Here is a 17,458-nt window from a genome sequence, read left to right on the forward strand (position 1 = left end):
ATTGAGAATCGCTGCAAGGTGCCATAAAGTGAGGGCCAACTGTAGTCTGTTCTACCACTGAACCCTTAAGCAGATAGCTAAAATGACTGTGAGTGTGTCATTGTTGCCCATTTACAGGTGGGAGACTGAGACAACATGTTGTGTCCAAGCTCATGCAGTGAGTTCCTGACTTTAATTTGCATTTGAACCCATCTGGCTTTTTTGTTCAAATTTCCAGGTAACTGCCTTTTGCTCTGGTTGTATTATTTCAGATAAATTGCTTTTATTTAAAACACCCTGTTTTTCATCCAGTGAGTTGATGAGACTCAAGAGAGTGGTGCTTAGCTTGCTTTTACTCATGGAGAAATACTGTGGTTATGCTGGAGCAGTTACCCCAACCAACCACCTGATTGTGTGAAATGAGGCTTGTACAACTCAAATAATGGATATTTCATGGTTTATGGGAGTGACCTGAACAGCTCTTTAGATAATTCTACATGAAAAGGTCTGCGTAAATATTACTGTTGATATTTTGGGGGATTAAATTTGCAAATAACACTGAGATGTTGCCAGTTCTTGAGAATAATCTGTTCTTTGATTCTTAACAGGAAACACTGAAGCCGAGGAGAATTTAAACCATAGATCTCTGTTTAACCTCAAGATTTTTATTTCCTTGTTAGCAAAATGAGTGGACCAGCCCGGCTTTCTGTTACAGTTGAGCTCTTCAGTCACTGGAAAAGAGTCCATTTTGTGGCCTCGTTAAGGCTTAATTTAAAAAAAGAACTGTAACACTCCTATGAGGGCATGAGATTCACAATGCATCTTTGTCAGTAGGTTGTTTGGCAGAGGAGCTTTTTGCATATTGATAGATGTTGGCAGGACTGGCCGGAGGCATTTTGCTGCCTGAGCAAAGCTGGCACCCTCCAACCAGCACCAAGTTGCTAGGGGCCACAGACCGTGCTAGTTTCAAAAATGATCCAGCACTTCAGTCTATTTCATTTTTATCCCACTCTTCCTCCAGTGGTTGTTTACATGACTCTGCTCCACCTTTATCCTTACAACAACCCTATGAAATAGGCCATATTTTGAATGAAGTTGCTTTGTGACTGACTGGGTATTTGAACTCAGATCACTAGGTCTGAGTCAAATACTCTTAATGGTTGCACTGCACTGCCAATTTAATAACTTAATAATAATAATAATAAATAATGTGAACTTAATAATTCAACATTCTATCACTTAATTCTTAGAAGAGAGGAACTAGATCTTTTGTTTAAAAAAAAAAAAAATTTGCTCCACTCTGTGACCAGCACTGAGGTTAGTTGTCTGTATTGGTATGACTTCACTGCAGTGCAGATTGTAATTTGTAATATCAAAACCCAGCAAGGTCTTCTAGTAGTTGGAGTGTTAAACTAAGACTAGGAAGACCTGGGTTCAAATTTTCATTTTTCATAAAGCTCCCTGAGTAGCCCTGGAGAAGTTAATATCTCTCAGCACAACCTTCCCTGTAGGGCTGTTTAAGGATAAAAATGATATATCCTTGTTTATCGCTCTGTGGCTTGCCCTGTGTCTTCGGCTGCCCAGGGTTGCGGGGCTTCCTGGCTGCCAGCCATATCCTCCTGGGTTCCTCCCGCCACAGGGTATGTCCCCTGGCGACAAGAGGAGACTTATATTTTCTAGTATTTAACTACGAGTATTTATATTTTCTAGTATACGAAAATATAAATACTAGTATTTAACTAACTTGTACAAGTCTCAGGGTAGTTTTAGCTCTGCACATACTCTCCTTGGATTTTTTACATGGTTTTCCAAAGCGTCTCCCAGTGCTAAATTACTAAATTAGCAAATAATTGTTTAGGCTGTGTTCCTATGCACACTTTCCTGAAAGTAAGTCCTATTGAATGCAGCATGGCTTCTGAGTAGACATTGCATAGGTGTGAATTATAAGTTTAGTTAATAATTACTAATTTAGCTCCCATTGAATCCTGTGGGACTAAGTAAGCTGCATTCTACAGTGCTGTTGAAAAGGAAGCAAAATGTGAAGCGCTGCTGCCAGGGACCTTGCATTATGTGGACCTTTCCTCCCCTCCTACTTTTTGTGCCCATTATCAAGTCAGCCATTTAGCCCAGTGCTAACAAAATTCGCAGTAGAAAGGGAAAAAGGAATACTGAGAAACCAAGCTCTTTTCTCTAATTCCAGTGGTGTAACCTCTGAATGATGGATGGATAGAGCAGAATTTAAATAAAGTGAAGCCTAAAGTGAGTTAAAAGCTTAATCTAAAACAGAGCCATTCTGAATGACAGTGTGTGGTGTTTTGAAAAAGGTATTGATGTATGCTGTATCAATTTAGCCGCTAGCAGAAAGTATGGGAGGCCAAACCCAGGCATGAGGAAGCAGGCGAGTGCATTGTGTCCTACGTGATGAAAAATTTCCATGAAGAGAATTCTTTAGAACTGGAAGCACATGGTTTGGATAATTCCCAATTGCAAGAAAGCACATCCCATTATCTGCTTCAGATCTCCCCACTGTCATTTTTGCCATTTTGTCACTGTCATTGTTTTACGCACTTGATTTTTATGCCTGTGGGCCATCAATGACCCCTCCCTTCCAGTGGCAGGACTGAATTCATGCTGATGTATAAAATGCCTTCAGCTTCTACTGACTCCTTAGTTTCATTGCTCTTTATGGTTTTCCTGAGCAAAAACATCTCGACAGCTTTGCTTTGATTTATATTCTCCTTGGCTGTCCAAGCCCATGTCTCTAAATCTGTATGATTCATTTTCTGACTCATGCAATTTTTGACTTCTTCCCAGGCACACTCTAGGTTGTAAGTTCCATTCTGCTAGGTTACAAAAGGGGATGGATTTACTTATAAGGGCCATAGTCTAAACAAGAACTGCAAAACTGGGACTCAATGATATGATGTTGCATAAGTACAGTATGCCAGAAATCCTGACAGCCAGATGAGTGACTATGATTCTGACTGGCCAGGACGCGACTCTTCAGCACAGTGTAGAACTTCTTGCGCCTGCCCATGATTAGCAGAACTGAATGTTTTGCAAAATTTAGAGGTTGTGCAAATGTGCTTGATTTGCATAATTTATACAGTTGACAGAATTCAGCTTTTTATCATGCAGGGTTTGGATTTCATAGGTATAGAGATCTACATGCACACGCGCACACACACACACGAGAGAGAGAGAGAGAGAGAAAACAGTCCCTGCCTCCTTCGTGGAAACATGACTGTAATGGGCAGTATGTTACTCAGTTTTACTTTTGAAATGGTCTCTATACTGGCCTTGAAACAAGTCAATAAAGCTGCTGGCCACCCCACAAAATGTAGTCAAGCAAGATTAGGTTTTTTTGACTTCCGTACCTTGCAGTCTGGTGGTGATTCTTGCCCATCATAGGCAACCAGGTGAACAGCTGTTTACAACCCAAGCCTACGGAGTTTAGTCATGCCTGAATGCAATTGTGTTAACAGCTTCCTGTAATAGTTTTTCATGTGGAATACTGAATGTAAAACAAGTCATTAGATTTTTGTGAAGTGCTGATGTTTGTTCTGAGAGGCATTCAAGAATAATGTAAGAATCCTTTGCAAGTCTGATGTGGAGTGGGGGGACTGATCTAACACAGAAAGCAAATGTGCTAATTCATTTTGCGTGTATATAGAAAGTCTAGAACTAGAAGTCAGATGTTAAATGTAGCATTCATCAGCTTCCTTTTAAGCACTTTGAAAGCATAACATTTACGCTGAGAATAGATGATCAGTCTTCATCCTTTGCCCATCCACCTGTTTATATCATTTGCTAGATAAAGCATTTGAGAGTTTTTACGTTCAAAGACCATATATGGTCCAGCATATTAATGTGAGTTAGTTAACAAGGTAAACATTTACTTGCACAGATTTTCCTTTCTACCTTTTCTGGCCCTCAGCCTAAAAATCTGTATAGTTGAACCTGTAACTCCCCCAAGGCAACAACATACAATAATAATTGCCTTTCTGGATTAGAACAAAGTCCACCTAACTGAGTATTCTGTTTTCAAGATCAGCTAGCCTATAGATATTCACAAGAAATTTGGAAATGGGGTTCCACACATGCAGTCAGCAGGTGCCTGTTGGCAACTAGAGATCTTTCTGATTGCTTCTTACAGTCCATCAAGAAGTGAGGTGTCGTCTCTTCCCCAAGTTGTCCGTGCATAGCAGAGAGCTCAGGAGGTGGGACTTGTATCTAACGTTTGGTTCTGGGTAAGAACAAGAGGTCCCACTCTGTCCCCAATTTCTCTAGCATGAATCAAGAAGTTGAAGAATTGGAAGAGTTAGGGCGCAATCCTAACCCCTTATGTCAGTGCTTTCCAGCACTGGCACAGCAGTGCCAGTGGGGCATGTGCTGCATCCTGCAGTTGGGTGTCACTCACAGAGGCCTCCTCAAAGTAAGGGAATGTTTGTTCCTTTACCTCAGAGCTGGAAAGCACTGACATAAAGGGTTAGGATTGCGCCCTTAATCTCTCACTTCATATTGGGCTTTAGAGAAACTCCAAAGCAAGGAGCGAGAAGCCTAGCTTGAAGCGAGACTGACAGCTCCTTAGTCGTCTGCCCATGCCAGAGAATATGAAGGGGTGTGGTCGTGACAACCCTAAATAACTGGTTACCAAGGACAACCAAAGCTTGTGGATGCCCTGTTTGTGCAACACTGTACATTGTGTGCAGGCTGAAAGGTTCAGAGATACTAATCATGTGAACGTTAGGAAGGTAGGCCATGTAATTCCTGTGCCTTCCAGAGGGTACTGGGACTTTTTCTAGGATACTCAGTCCATGTAGGGCACCAGCCAGGCCTACCAGGCTCCACATCACCTATGTAAACTGAAAGTGCAATCCAGAATACCCCCAATATTCTGTAGCAATGCAGTGCTGGGAGGATGGATAGTGGGGAGCAAGTTCATATTTGCAGGAAACTTGATACAGTACTGTCTTTTCCTTCCTGAACCACTGATAAGCTCCTAAGAGACTTCAGGGTTCCCAGGAGCATAGTATGAGAACTAGTCTATTTCATGGCTAAGGCAATTTTGTGCTGAAATACTGAAGGTGCAGGGGATAGAAACAAGGTAATTTTGTAACAGTTGCTAATGCTCCATTGTTTTGCTGTGGGGCAGTGTTTTATGTGGAGATTCAGAGCCCTAATTATAGTGGGAACAATAGATGGACAGCACGAATTGTGAAACTGGAAAAAAAATTAAAATCGGGTCCTCTTTAAATCTAGCTTCTTCTTATTGGTGTTTAATCTCCCTTGAAGCATAGAGGACAAATGACTTAGGAAACAGAAATATGGCCTAGTGGCACTCTTGGCAGAAACGTGGCTATTCCCTAGAACAGTGTTTTTCAACCAGTAGTACTTGTACCACCAGTGGTACTTGAGGTGGTATCTGGTGGTACGCATGGGATCTGCAGACCCCTGCCACCTGGCAGCGAGACCAGCAATGCAATATGACAGGCAGCGACAGGAGGTTCAGCTCAATGGGCAGGACTCCAGTGTGCACTTCATGTGTGCTCAGAAAAGCACTGCCATCCATCCCGAGCTCCTTACCAATGTTTGTTGCAATGTTTGTTTGTGGCCTCCCAATCCAGAGGTAACTGACAATGGCATTGTCATCAGTTACTTCTGGTAGTACTTCCGATAGGTGGACCATGCAGAGTGGTACAGTGGGGTACACACATTGAAAAACACAGTTCTGGAATGACTGTCCTTGAAGGTGAAGGGAACTAAAGAAGCTTAGCAGGGGGTACAAGGAGGTTAGCTGGGTAACTGACAAAAAGCAATGAGCATCACACAGAAAACAATATCATAAATAAAAATATCTGGTAGCCTCAAAAAGGCGTGTTTAGACAAAAACATTTTTGATGTTTCTAAAGGCAAATGTAGGAGGGCATGCCACTCCCGAAGAAGCCTCACTTTGTGTTCCTGTAGATTTTGACCCATTGGAAGGTAGAATGTAGAACAAGGCCTAGCATCTCCTAATTTCAGCATCTGGGGTAACCATTGGTGCTTCTAGTAATACAGATCCATCTTTGGCAACAATTCATCTCCAGAGCTGAGTAGGACTTGTATGCGAGTAATTGCGCACTTCTGTCCAGTGCAGAGTTTGAGATGTTCAAATCTAGTCACCTGTTCATGGGAGTGATGTTCTTTTCTGACACAGTAATTTCCAACCATTGTGCTGGGCAAAAGAACTGCTGATGTGCAATGAGAAATAAATCAAAGAATTCTCTGAGCCCCAAGTATCCTTCCCCCCCTACAAAGAACTCTGCCAGTATCGTGTTGGCATGATTAATTGCTCCGTCCTTGTCTCCATCCAATCAGTCAGACCTTTCTGTAGGGGGTGGATTATTTTACTGCATCTCTGTATTGGTTGGCATTAGATCAGTCACTCATGATGGAGCAGAGTTGCCTGCCCTCGGAAGATGCTGCCCATTGCATTTCCACATTAGTCATTGGTCTGGACTTGTCTTTTCCAGTTGCAGACACAGAGGGGGTGGACTTCTCTGTAGGTGGGTAGTTCTTATGCTACTCAAAAAGTAAAACTGTTCATGTACAAGAGTGATGCATGCTATCGATTATACTGTAGGAGAGTTCGAAGAGTAGCAGGGAGTGAGACGTAGATGTGAACTTGCCATTTTCTCTGAGTAGGGTGATATTGGAGAGAGGCAAGAGTGTTATATCTGGTGGGACACAACTGGTGCCTGTTACTGACCAATAAAACTTTGAATGGCCTTCGAGACTTGAGTTCAAAACTATACATGACATTTGATTGATTGATTGATTTGATTTGTAATCCGCTTTTCTTCTCAGAGAGCACCCAAGGCGGCTAACAACATTTAAAAATCATAAAATACATAAAATAGAACAACAATAAAATAGATAAACGTTGAACCTGTTTTTGTATTTTCATCTGTATGGTTTATTTTAAACAGCAACAGCAAGGCTCCCCAATCCAAATTGGAACCATGGAAGAGGGAGGTGAATGCTGCCTCCCCACTAGACTCAACAGAACCAGAGAGAAGCTGCTATTGAATTCATGCATTAGGTTCACTGTTGCTCTTGCAATAGGATTGAGATACGGTTGACATGGAAGTTGTAGTGCTGATATTCCAGCTGCTCTTTTTTGTGACCTCCACAATTATTGACAAATGTGGGATTGCTGGTGTGCTATTCCAAGAGGTTGTTTCAAACTTATTAACTGTTCAGAACTCCAGTTGGTGCAATATATATTGCAGATGAGCAAATGCAACTTAGAACTTCCTGCGGAGTAAAAGGCTTAATTCATTACTGCTTGTAAATTCTTCAGAAACTGAGGAAAAATGTGCTAATGAAGTGTAAAGTGTTGTGGAACACAAATCATTATTTGCTCTAAGAAATTCCCTCTGGGACCCTGTTATCTTTGTGTTTTTTCCCCTCTGAAGAGACAGTGATCCAAGGACACACATGATTTTGTCTCCCATCATCTATTATTCACCCAAAGGGACCTGATAAATATTAAAGTGGTTTTAAAAGATTTATTTGAAAGATGTGATTTATTTAAAAATTTGCAGTCTGCAGACAGTAACATTTAGTTCCTTTCTGATTCAGCAACCAGTTGGCCTTATACAGATTCTGTGACTCCTGGATTCAGAAGGGCTTCTATTTTTGTTGTGTTTTCCTTTCATGGTTTCAGGCAGTTTTCATGTTTTAGGTGCATAAAAGACACACAAGACCTCAGTCTCGCAAACATTACCAATCTGTTTCCTGTTTTCAAAATCAGTAAGTGGCTCTTTGTTTTGCTTGTTATGGAAACCTCGATCTGATGTGAGGGGAGGGGAAGTTGTGGAATTGTTTGTTTCTCCAGTATATAGAGTGCAGCCATAAACCATATTTTAAAGTGCTTTCTATGTTGCAGGACTGAGATGCTTCGGACAATAACTGTGTAACATCTAGTAAAATGAGCAGGCCAGGCTCCATTATTGCCCGAAGTGCCTCAATTACGAGGCATTCTTCTAAAAAAAGTCTCGCTCCAATGGCAGATCATGAAATGTATTTTCTAACTGCCCAGGGCAAAATGTGCACCAATAATGGAGCAAAGTCTATTGACTCATGTCACAGTTGTGTATACAGGCGTCTGTGTGACGCCGTCCACACTGTAAAATAATCATTACCTATCACGATTGCATTGAAAGAAGGCTTGGACTTTTGTTAAGAGTGCCAATCACATTCAGTGGCTTTGACTGGGATGTTAAGAGAGATTTTAATAATGGTCTGATTACGTGTATGTCTATTTGCCTGCCAATTTTGGAGAGGGATGTGCAGTTCCTAGACTACATTGTAGCACCATGTTGTAACCTGAATTTATGCTTCCACCACCAAATGTCTAAATACCACTTCATTGTAAGTTTACAATATAATCTATGGTCTCCAGCTGTTTTGTGCTGCCTCTGATAGTAGGAAATGAAAGATGTGGCCTTGCAGAACATGAATATGTTTCTGGCAGGCTGACAACTTAATTACTAGAACAAAATAATTGCATGCATAAACACCCAAGAGCAGGAAGTGGGCATGGAATCTAATAAGACCAAAAATCTATATTTAGATCATCTTGTTTTCACTAGATTTTTTTATGTAACATCGAAAGTGCAAGGAAAACGACAAAGGAATTTGATCCAGTATGCTCAAGTTTGTTTGAAAATAACGTTTCTGTTTTCTTTGAGAGAGAGGACGGCCTGAGCTCAGTGGAAGAGTATATATGTTGCATATAGAAGAAGAACCTAAGCTCTAATCTCTGACATTTCCAGTACATTGCTGAGGGAGATCTCTGCTTGAGATTTTGAAGAGCTTTCTGCTAGTTCGGTGGTAAGGGCATTGAGATAGATGGACTACTACAACTGACATGGCATGATTCAATATGTTGTTTAACAGTAGTGGACTTTTTTTGTGAATGTAATGCAAGATGAGATGACTTTCTATGCTAAACTAGCATGACAATTGAGTATATTTTTAAAATGAACAAAATCCTCTGGTGTAATGTTTGTTTAGAGAGTTCTGCCGAAATAAAAATACAGCTAATACTTTTTTTTAGTTGTTGAAAATATGAAAATAAGATAGTCATGGTAGGCCATTATCTGTTTGAGGAGAAATCTGTGGATTATGCTAAATTAAAAGTACTTTATTTTAGAGTGTTAGCACTACCATGCAAGACTGAATATGGAATTGAGCACTTGTGGTTATGCAGGGGCATGCAGATTCCAAAGTTACCCCTTGATAAGATGCTGGGATGTTGGAAAGGATTGGTAGGAAATGCTTGCTTTTTCCTAAAACTTCTTTAGAGTTAGCAAAAGATTGCTTTGAGTGCAGTACCGCAAAAGCTAGTTTTGCTTCACGCATTGCCAGATTTCTACAACTGACAGGAATTTCCCATGTTCAATTCTATAGGTGATAATTCTATACTCAGGTTTCTCTTTGCATATACTTCATGTTAGCCAAGCTGGGAAGCCATACTGTTAGTTGTAGCTTCCCTCCTCATGTGGAAATCCAATATTGTGATTGAGGCAGTCTTGAGGTGTAGTTAATTCTTGAACTTGCATACATTTAAGTCCCACTAGTTTCATTCTGCAGTGGTGTGTTTGCCGCTGAAAATAACTCCTGTGTTACTGGCATTTCACATGCATGCAAGGATCATTTGAATCTGTCTCTTCTGTGGTTTGCCTGGTGGCTTAACAAGAAGTGTTAAGGTCAGCACAGCACAGTTGGTCTCCTAAGGAGTTGCAGCACTAGTGTAGGTATATAGGTATGTGATCAACCAGCTCAAGGCTCATGTATCCACATGGCTATCCAGCTAGACCAGGGGTGTCAAAATTGTTTCATATAGCGGGTGAATAACATTCATGGTTCCTGCTGAGGGCCAGAAGTGACCTCATTAGGCAGGAAGTGATGCCATTAAGCAGATGTCAGCCAGGAATAAGCACTTTCATCTGCAAATGACAGGAGAGAAAATATGCAAATCTGGATCATTTTCAGGATATGGGAGAGTTTGGCCACCTTTTCAGCAGCACTACTTCACAGCTCTTCACTTGGCAGCTCAAAGCTAAGAGTTGCTTGTAAGAGGCTAATTATTATGGGGCCAGATAAAGAGCTTCTGGGGGCCACATCTGGCCTACAGGTCCTGTATTTGACAGCTCTGAGCAAGCACTGGTTTTTTGCAATGTTCTACCATGAAAAGAAAGAACTCTGCCATTCTTGGGCTCACACAATATTTTGGGTCAGCTTCAGCTATTGGCATGCAGATAATGAAGATGAAATCATAGTTTTTTTCCAACCCTAATTAATGTTGGGTGAAACCTGATAGCTCAGAAAAAGAAACTGAGGGTTTTGAGCTGAAATCTTTGAAGGTGAGAATCTGTAGGAAGAATTATTTAAAGCAGAAGTGGTAAATGTCTTTGAAATTGGTTTTCAGTGAAAACAATGACAGGCACTTAATTATAGTGGCACCTCAGCCCTGCAGTTGCTGTCATGAGTTAATACCCTGAAATTCTTAAAAAGTGAAGCTGTTTAAGTGCAGAAAAAAGACAATTAGTCTATCTAGGAAACGTAATCACTTTGGCTTTGATGTTGGCTTGAGCTTGGACACGAATAATCAGCAGATAACGTAAAAGAGCCTATGTCCAGACGTTATCACAGGAGGAATTATTTGATCAAATTGTCAAATGCAATATTCAAATATTATGCTCTGGATTATTTCTTTACATATTGCTAACTAAATTAACATTGTCTGACCTATTTAAACATGTGTTATTTTGAAAATAGTGACTTTGGCTTTAATCTCTTTAAGGAGATGGACCCGTTGGGCATTTCTTGCGGCAAATCTGAAAGGCAATGGCTAGGATCCAAATAATCATGGAGTTTTAGATTTGTAGTTCTTGAACATCAGGCTACCCTGCTGCATGATAAACCACTTTTGAAGCCAAGGGGAGTTTTCAAAGCAGCTGGTTGGGGGGGAATAGAGCGACTGCTGCTTTATTTGAAAAGATCAGAATTTCCTTGGCCCTTGGGCATCCTGAAATAAGCTTTTTGGATCTTGGCCAAGTCTTTCTAACTGGAATTTGACAATACACCTTGCTAAGGCAGGACAGAATTGGTTAAGGTTCTCCATACTAACGCAACATTTTTCTTTCATCTATGGAGAAAGATTGATAGACAAGTGCCATTTGACTGTTGAAAAGCTTAACCAATTTTATTCCTTGTCTTAGCAAGGTGCAATGTTACATTTGTGTGCAATAAACAAATAGTGAAAATGATAAGTGAGGGGAAAAACACATTTGGATGATATGGAATTTCACACATCGTTAAACTAGCTTATTATGGGGTGTAGCTGTCAAGGCTGATTTACAGTGTACAAAACCAACAAAAGATGGCTCAAGATGGCATCTGGGTCCTTTTCCAGACTCTCTTTTTCTGGGGTAAATTTGGTGACTTTATACTGTGTGCAATAAATTAGGCTGAGTACCTTGCCTAAGGCCACCCAGTAATCTTCATGGCTGAGGAGGGATTTTAACTTTGTTCTCCTACATCCTACCTATGCCATCACTCAGCCGGTGTACTTCAGTAGTTCAGCAGATGGCAGTGAGATTATACTCAGTTCAGAAAAGTTAAATTTAGGACTGAGGCCAAGGCAATGTATACAGCTAGTTATATATACAGCTGAGTAGTTGGGGGGAAAAAATAACAGAGTGATGGATAAAAGTATGTAGGCTGCTTATGGGCTTTCTGTCGTCACTCTTCTTCTGCAAAATTCTTAACTCCAGCTTTAAACATTGAATACAGTTTGAGATTAGAAACCCAATCAAAATTGTAATTAATCTTCCATTATGCTAGTTAACTGCCATTAATTTGTTTATAGTTAGGGGGAAATTGTTTTCATGAGTATTTGGCTTCTCCACAATATGCACTCTTTATAGCAAGTCAGTAAAATGTGACAGCACAAACTGTGTGACCTGCCAGCATAAAACAAGAGTGGCCCAAGTCCAGATTGGGTTTGGTTATACTGTTAAATTCCTTTCCTGCTGAGTAACACATGGGGAATAAGGAGAGGATTGGCTGTTGTTTTGCTGCCAGACAACACAATTCAAGTTGCTGGATAAATTTAAATGTATTTAGCTATTAAAACGTTCTCTGTAAGTTAGTTCACAGCAGCCTCTAGATGAGATGGCTATAAACACAAGGATCAATTCAGACATTGTGCCAAGCCATGATTTGTGCTATCTATAGCTTCCAGTTCAAAAAATTTTCAAAAGTACAGGCAAAGCATGGTTTAGTGTACCTTCTTTGTATTCATTTGCATTCTATCCAACCTCCATAAGAGAATCGATCGCTGTGACTGTGGCTTGTCTGTTCAGATATCGCAGCAAATTCTAGTGGACTGAAACGATTTTCAAACCCAACTTTAACTTCAGCATCTGATTCTGGTTTGCTGGGTGATCACAAAGTAAGTTTTATCAGTTCAAAGATTATGCCAATCCATTGGGACAGCTTCAGAAGGGTGTAATACCACAAATTGCATACCATCTTTAAGCCAAACTTCAGTTGCCTCAGAATTATTATTATTATCACAGAAATTTATATCCCGCCTTTTCTGTGCCGAAGCAAGACAGCTTACAAAGCTCCATAGTGGAGTACAAATGAGTTTTTTACCATAACTGTTCTATGGGCAGCTCTTAGAACCCTTCTCTTCCAGATAGAATCCTTCATGGTGTGGTCATTACATCTGGCATCTGGCTGTGCCTTCCGAGCTTTCAGCAGGTAAGCCAAGCTGTAAACAGCGTCTCCTTTTGGCACTGTTGTCTCAAGACAGCTTTATCAGTTTTCAGTTACCCATCCAGAATTCAACCAGAAACACTCCTGAATGCATCTGCCAGGATTGAATCATATTATGCCAATCCTTTTGTCAGCTTCACTGGTTGCTTGCTTCAATTTATATAGTGCTGTGTTTGACCTTCAAAGCCTTGAATAACCTGCGACTGAGGTATCTTAAGAATTGTCTCCTTCCATATGAGCCTGCCAAGAACTTTGTTTCTGAAGCCCTTGTCTGTTTCTCTTTGCTGTCAAGTGTGTGGTAGACAAGCATGAGGGAAGGAGCTTTTTCAGTATGGGCACTTTGTTTGGACAAGAGTTTGGAAAAGAGGTGTATCTAGTCCTCAGACTACAACTTAGGAGAAGAGTGAACATTGTTTTTTCATGTAGACCTTTCAAGGATCCCTTAAATGACTCTCTGATGCTTTTTAACTATTCCATTGTATTTCTTGCATGTTTTAATTGATGGCTGTTTATTGTTTTATGTTTTTGTAAGCCACCTGTGGTACATTTTATATAAAAAGGTGGGGTAAAATTTTTTAATAAGTAATACATGCAGAAATAACTGTAACAGAGCAAGATTAAATATTGTCCCGTGAGATTGAGAAAACTCCACAGATGGCTGTACTCTTTATACTGAGGATCTGTATTGTACTATTGAAGAATGGGTGGAAAGGTCTGATAAGATTGATAGCTTTGAACTAAAGTCAACCCATATTATTGCTTATCTGAGTCCCTCTTTCCATTCTGTGATTTTGCATATTTAGAAGGAGTTGGATGCAGACAGAGAGCCTGCGTTGATCACTGTTGTGAAATTATTCATTCAAGTACTCTTTATTTTTATATATAATACATGCATACCAATAAAATGAAGTGCAGTGAACCAAATGGATGATTCTGCAGTCTAGTAATCCCTGAGCTGGTAAATCTGTGTCTGGGTTATACCACCAGACTGAAGATAGGAGCTCCTCTACTTCACCATATAAAAAAATCCCTGCACATAGAAAACTAGGCTAGAGTTCTCCCTGACATGCAATTTTTATGTAGGATATTTTTCCCATAAGAAAATATTCTGTCAGATTCCCCACCTGCAGGCTGAAATTGTATGCTGTATGGTGAACCCTTGATTTAATGGGGGAAAGGCTTCCATTAAATCGAATTGTGCTTAAATCAATGGACATGCATCAAAATGTCTAGTTTTTAAATGGAGCAGAAAACATCTGTTTCTGCAGTTGTTATTGAGGTTTGTTACATCAAGAGTTTGCTATAATTGAGATGCATATTTAACCTCTCAGTGAGAACTAGGCCTGTGAAGGTGTCAGATACAGTAGGTGTAGTGTATACACCTCTTTTTTATGGTACAAGGAGCTGAAAAATAATTTTAAAAAGTAAATGGATTATAATTAACTCTGTATGGTACTAGAGCGCTAACCCTTTCGATACAATCCTCTAATTAATCATTCTGTTTGGACAGCATTTTCGCTGGGATTTGATATTTCAGTGGCTGTATCGCTGGTTTGGAGGGAGAAGAGAGGATTTCTAACTCATGTATCTTACATGTCTGGATTTTATCAGTATTCTAAGGGGGCTATCTGAAAGAAGTATCCTACAGCTTTTACATCCATATTTTTGGGCTTCTTCCCCCCCTCCCCCGATCCCATTGGTTTTTCTGATCAGATTCTTTACTGTATTCTGGATTAAATCCACAGGCTTTACTCTTTCTGATGATTTTTAAAGGTGTAACATTCTACCCAAAGCAGCTTCTTCAGGACATTTATTTCCATTACGGTATGTGAAAGATAATGTAAGCATGTGAGATTAGCATTTCTCGAAGACTAGGGAATGTAAATGTAATGAAAGAACATGCTGACACTTTGAACAGTGCAAAACTTGGTGTATCATAGAGCAACACTGTAATGTTTGACCACTTCCTTCATTTTTACATCTCCATTTATACATGAGCCGTATATTGTCCAGTTGTTACCTTATGTTAACTAAAAGTTGCTCCTTTTTCTTAAAGGAACTCTAAATGTCTTTCTCCCTCTCTTTCAGGAAAAAAGTGCCAGTACACATGTAAGACTTAAACCTAATAAAGAGCTTCCAGGATTAGTACATCAACCTAGAGCAAAGTAAGTCTTCTGTGTTTTTAAAAATTATTTATTTTAATGGAAATCATCTTACTCAGAGGATATACTTCTGTTTCTTTTCTCTTCTCCTCCACCTCCCCCAATATTACTGGTTGCTATGAAACTGGTTTATAGAAACCATTATACAGCATCATGAAATTTAACAAGAAGGCAGAAATCTCCTTTGTAAGGTTATGTACACAGATTAGAGCATGCTGGAATTGTGCAGGTATTTGTGTGCCTTGTACTTGATTTTGAGTTTTTGATTTTGTTCTCATGTAACTTGAGACCTTGCTTTGGTGTTAGATGAGTGAGTCTGGGTACATGGAGCGTCTTCCTCTTCAGGATTTCTGTCTAGTGTAAACCAGTGCTTCTCAAACGTTTCAGTCTTTAGACTCCTAGTAAAAACTTGGGGAGCTCTGCCAATGCATGCACAGAATCTCAGGGAGACCCAGAGCGCCTTTGTATGCATGAAGTGGTGCAGTGCTGGGCAAATGGTGGCCACTTATGGTGTGCTCGTGTTAGCGAACCCAGAGCTTCTAGAAGCACACTTTGAGAAACACTGGTATAAACCATAGTTTTGCAGCTGCGTCTTAATCAGCAACTTGTGTTTTGTGTTTGCATTCTAAATCAGAATTTGGAGCTATGATCGAACCGTGCTGGGGTACTGCTGCGCCATTCCATGACTGTTGGCTTAAAGTGTGTTGCATGGTTCCATCTTGTGCCTTATGTGACTTAACTTCTATATGAAACCTTTCAGTGAGGTAACCCAGAGATTTGGATTGGAGTGTCATCAGAATGCTGATGATACCCAGCTACATTATTCTTTTGGAGTCAGCAGACTTGTCTTTCTGCTATGCTGCTGCATGGAGGTCCAGCTCCTGTGTATATATGTATCTGGGCTTTTTTCACCCCTCCAGTAAAAAAACATAATTTGTTTTCAGTCAATGGCTACCGTAACATACAAACACCACTTGGAGGTGTTGAATCTCACTGGGGTCTTTGCCTTTCCTCTTCTGTTTCCCACTGGGTATCCTGTTTGCTTCTGATGCTAAATGTAGTAGTCCTTTAGGGCTAGGTAACTTCTTTCTTGAATATTTTGATGAAAAAGAAGAATGCATGTTGGCAAATCTTTTTGGGGTTTTGGTATCAAGAGAATGCTAATAATAAGGTTTGTTATATAGAAATCTTCAGCGTTTGAATTGAAACTCATCCCTGTGATAAAAGGCCAAATGCTATTATGGTATGATACTGCTTCAGAGCTTAATACAATGATACTTTTTTATGCTACTGTTGTTGTACAATTGGACCCTGGTATCCACAGGAGGTCTGTTCCCAGACATCCCATGGATATCTAAACCCCCAGATAATCAAATCTGCAGGTCAGCCTCCCTGTACCTCCCAGATGCAACTGGAAAAGACTTTCAGTCACGTCTGGGAGGCCTTGCTCAACCTCCCTGTGCATCAGAAGGCCTCTGGGAGGCCTCCCATTGGCACTTCCGGGTTCAGTCAGATACTAGAAGTGCCTTTTGGAGGACCTTACGCAGCCTCCTTGGACCTCAGAAGGCCTCCCCCCCCCCCGCCAGACACAATCAGAAGATTCTTCCAGTCGCATCCAGGAGATACAGGGAGGCCCACCTGACCCACAACAGGTCAAATCTGCAGGTCCCGAACTCGCAAATACGGAGGGCTGACTTGTAGTTTTCTTAATTTTTTTCCTTTAAAAAATGAAATTACTGAGATAATGGAACAAATACAAGAAAGCCATAATAGTGACACTTGGCAGATATTCAGTATCACAAGTGAACCATTTAACTTTTTCAAACACACACTCCTCGTTAGTAATTATACACATCATCCCTGTAATTAATCTTCCAGAAAATTAAGCCTTTGTTTTGTGATCAAACCTCATTGTAATGGCACCTAGAGAGTTACAGAAGTAGACTTGGATTTCAAATGCCATACCGTGGTTGTCTTGGATGACATTATACAGTAGGATAAGCAGGCTGTCTGATGGGCGTTCTGGCTGTGTCTTGTCATATTCTGCATGTCAAACAGGCCATCAGCTGCCACAAAATTGCCACATCACCTTTTAAAAATGGCATATCTGACTCATGCCTCCATTATTCTGCATATGGCTTAATCTCGGAAGGAGAAGTTAGGGCTTACGTCTGCGTGGCTAGAATTATTATGCCCTTTAATAAAAGAGTGTGTGCTTGTTAAAAGGATGAGTTGCTTTGGGGCTGGTTCAAGCTGCTGAATTCTTCCACATCAATCCCTCATAGAGAAATGTTAGTGTGGAGCAAATGGGGAAAAGTGCGACATGCTCATGGAGAGATGTGCAGGCTTCTGGTGCATATAGTCACATTCACACACTCCCCTCCATGCCAGTGCTGTATAGCATTTGCTTACATACATGGTTGAGTTGATGGTGAAGTCTAAGTATGTAGTTCCAGCCCCCACCCCCACAGATATGGAAA

At 40.5% G+C, this 17,458-nt stretch overlaps 1 protein-coding gene and 1 long non-coding RNA gene across 2 annotated transcripts in view; one reads left to right on the forward strand and one right to left on the reverse strand.

Moving 5' to 3' along the window:
* The window catches only part of C4H1orf21 (chromosome 4 C1orf21 homolog), a 153,608-nt gene that overhangs the window by 116,644 nt on the left and 19,506 nt on the right, over nt 1–17,458 (forward strand). Inside the window, exon 4 of the mRNA XM_066626417.1 lies at nt 14,905–14,981. Coding sequence (XP_066482514.1) covers nt 14,905–14,981 — 77 coding nt within the window. The remainder of the gene's footprint in view (nt 1–14,904; nt 14,982–17,458) is intronic.
* LOC136649641 (uncharacterized) overlaps nt 1–17,458 on the reverse strand; it is a 36,811-nt gene that overhangs the window by 3,522 nt on the left and 15,831 nt on the right. The window lies entirely within an intron of this gene.

This window comes from Tiliqua scincoides, chromosome 4, assembly GCF_035046505.1.
Source record: "Tiliqua scincoides isolate rTilSci1 chromosome 4, rTilSci1.hap2, whole genome shotgun sequence".
NCBI classification, from domain to species: domain Eukaryota; kingdom Metazoa; phylum Chordata; class Lepidosauria; order Squamata; family Scincidae; genus Tiliqua; species Tiliqua scincoides.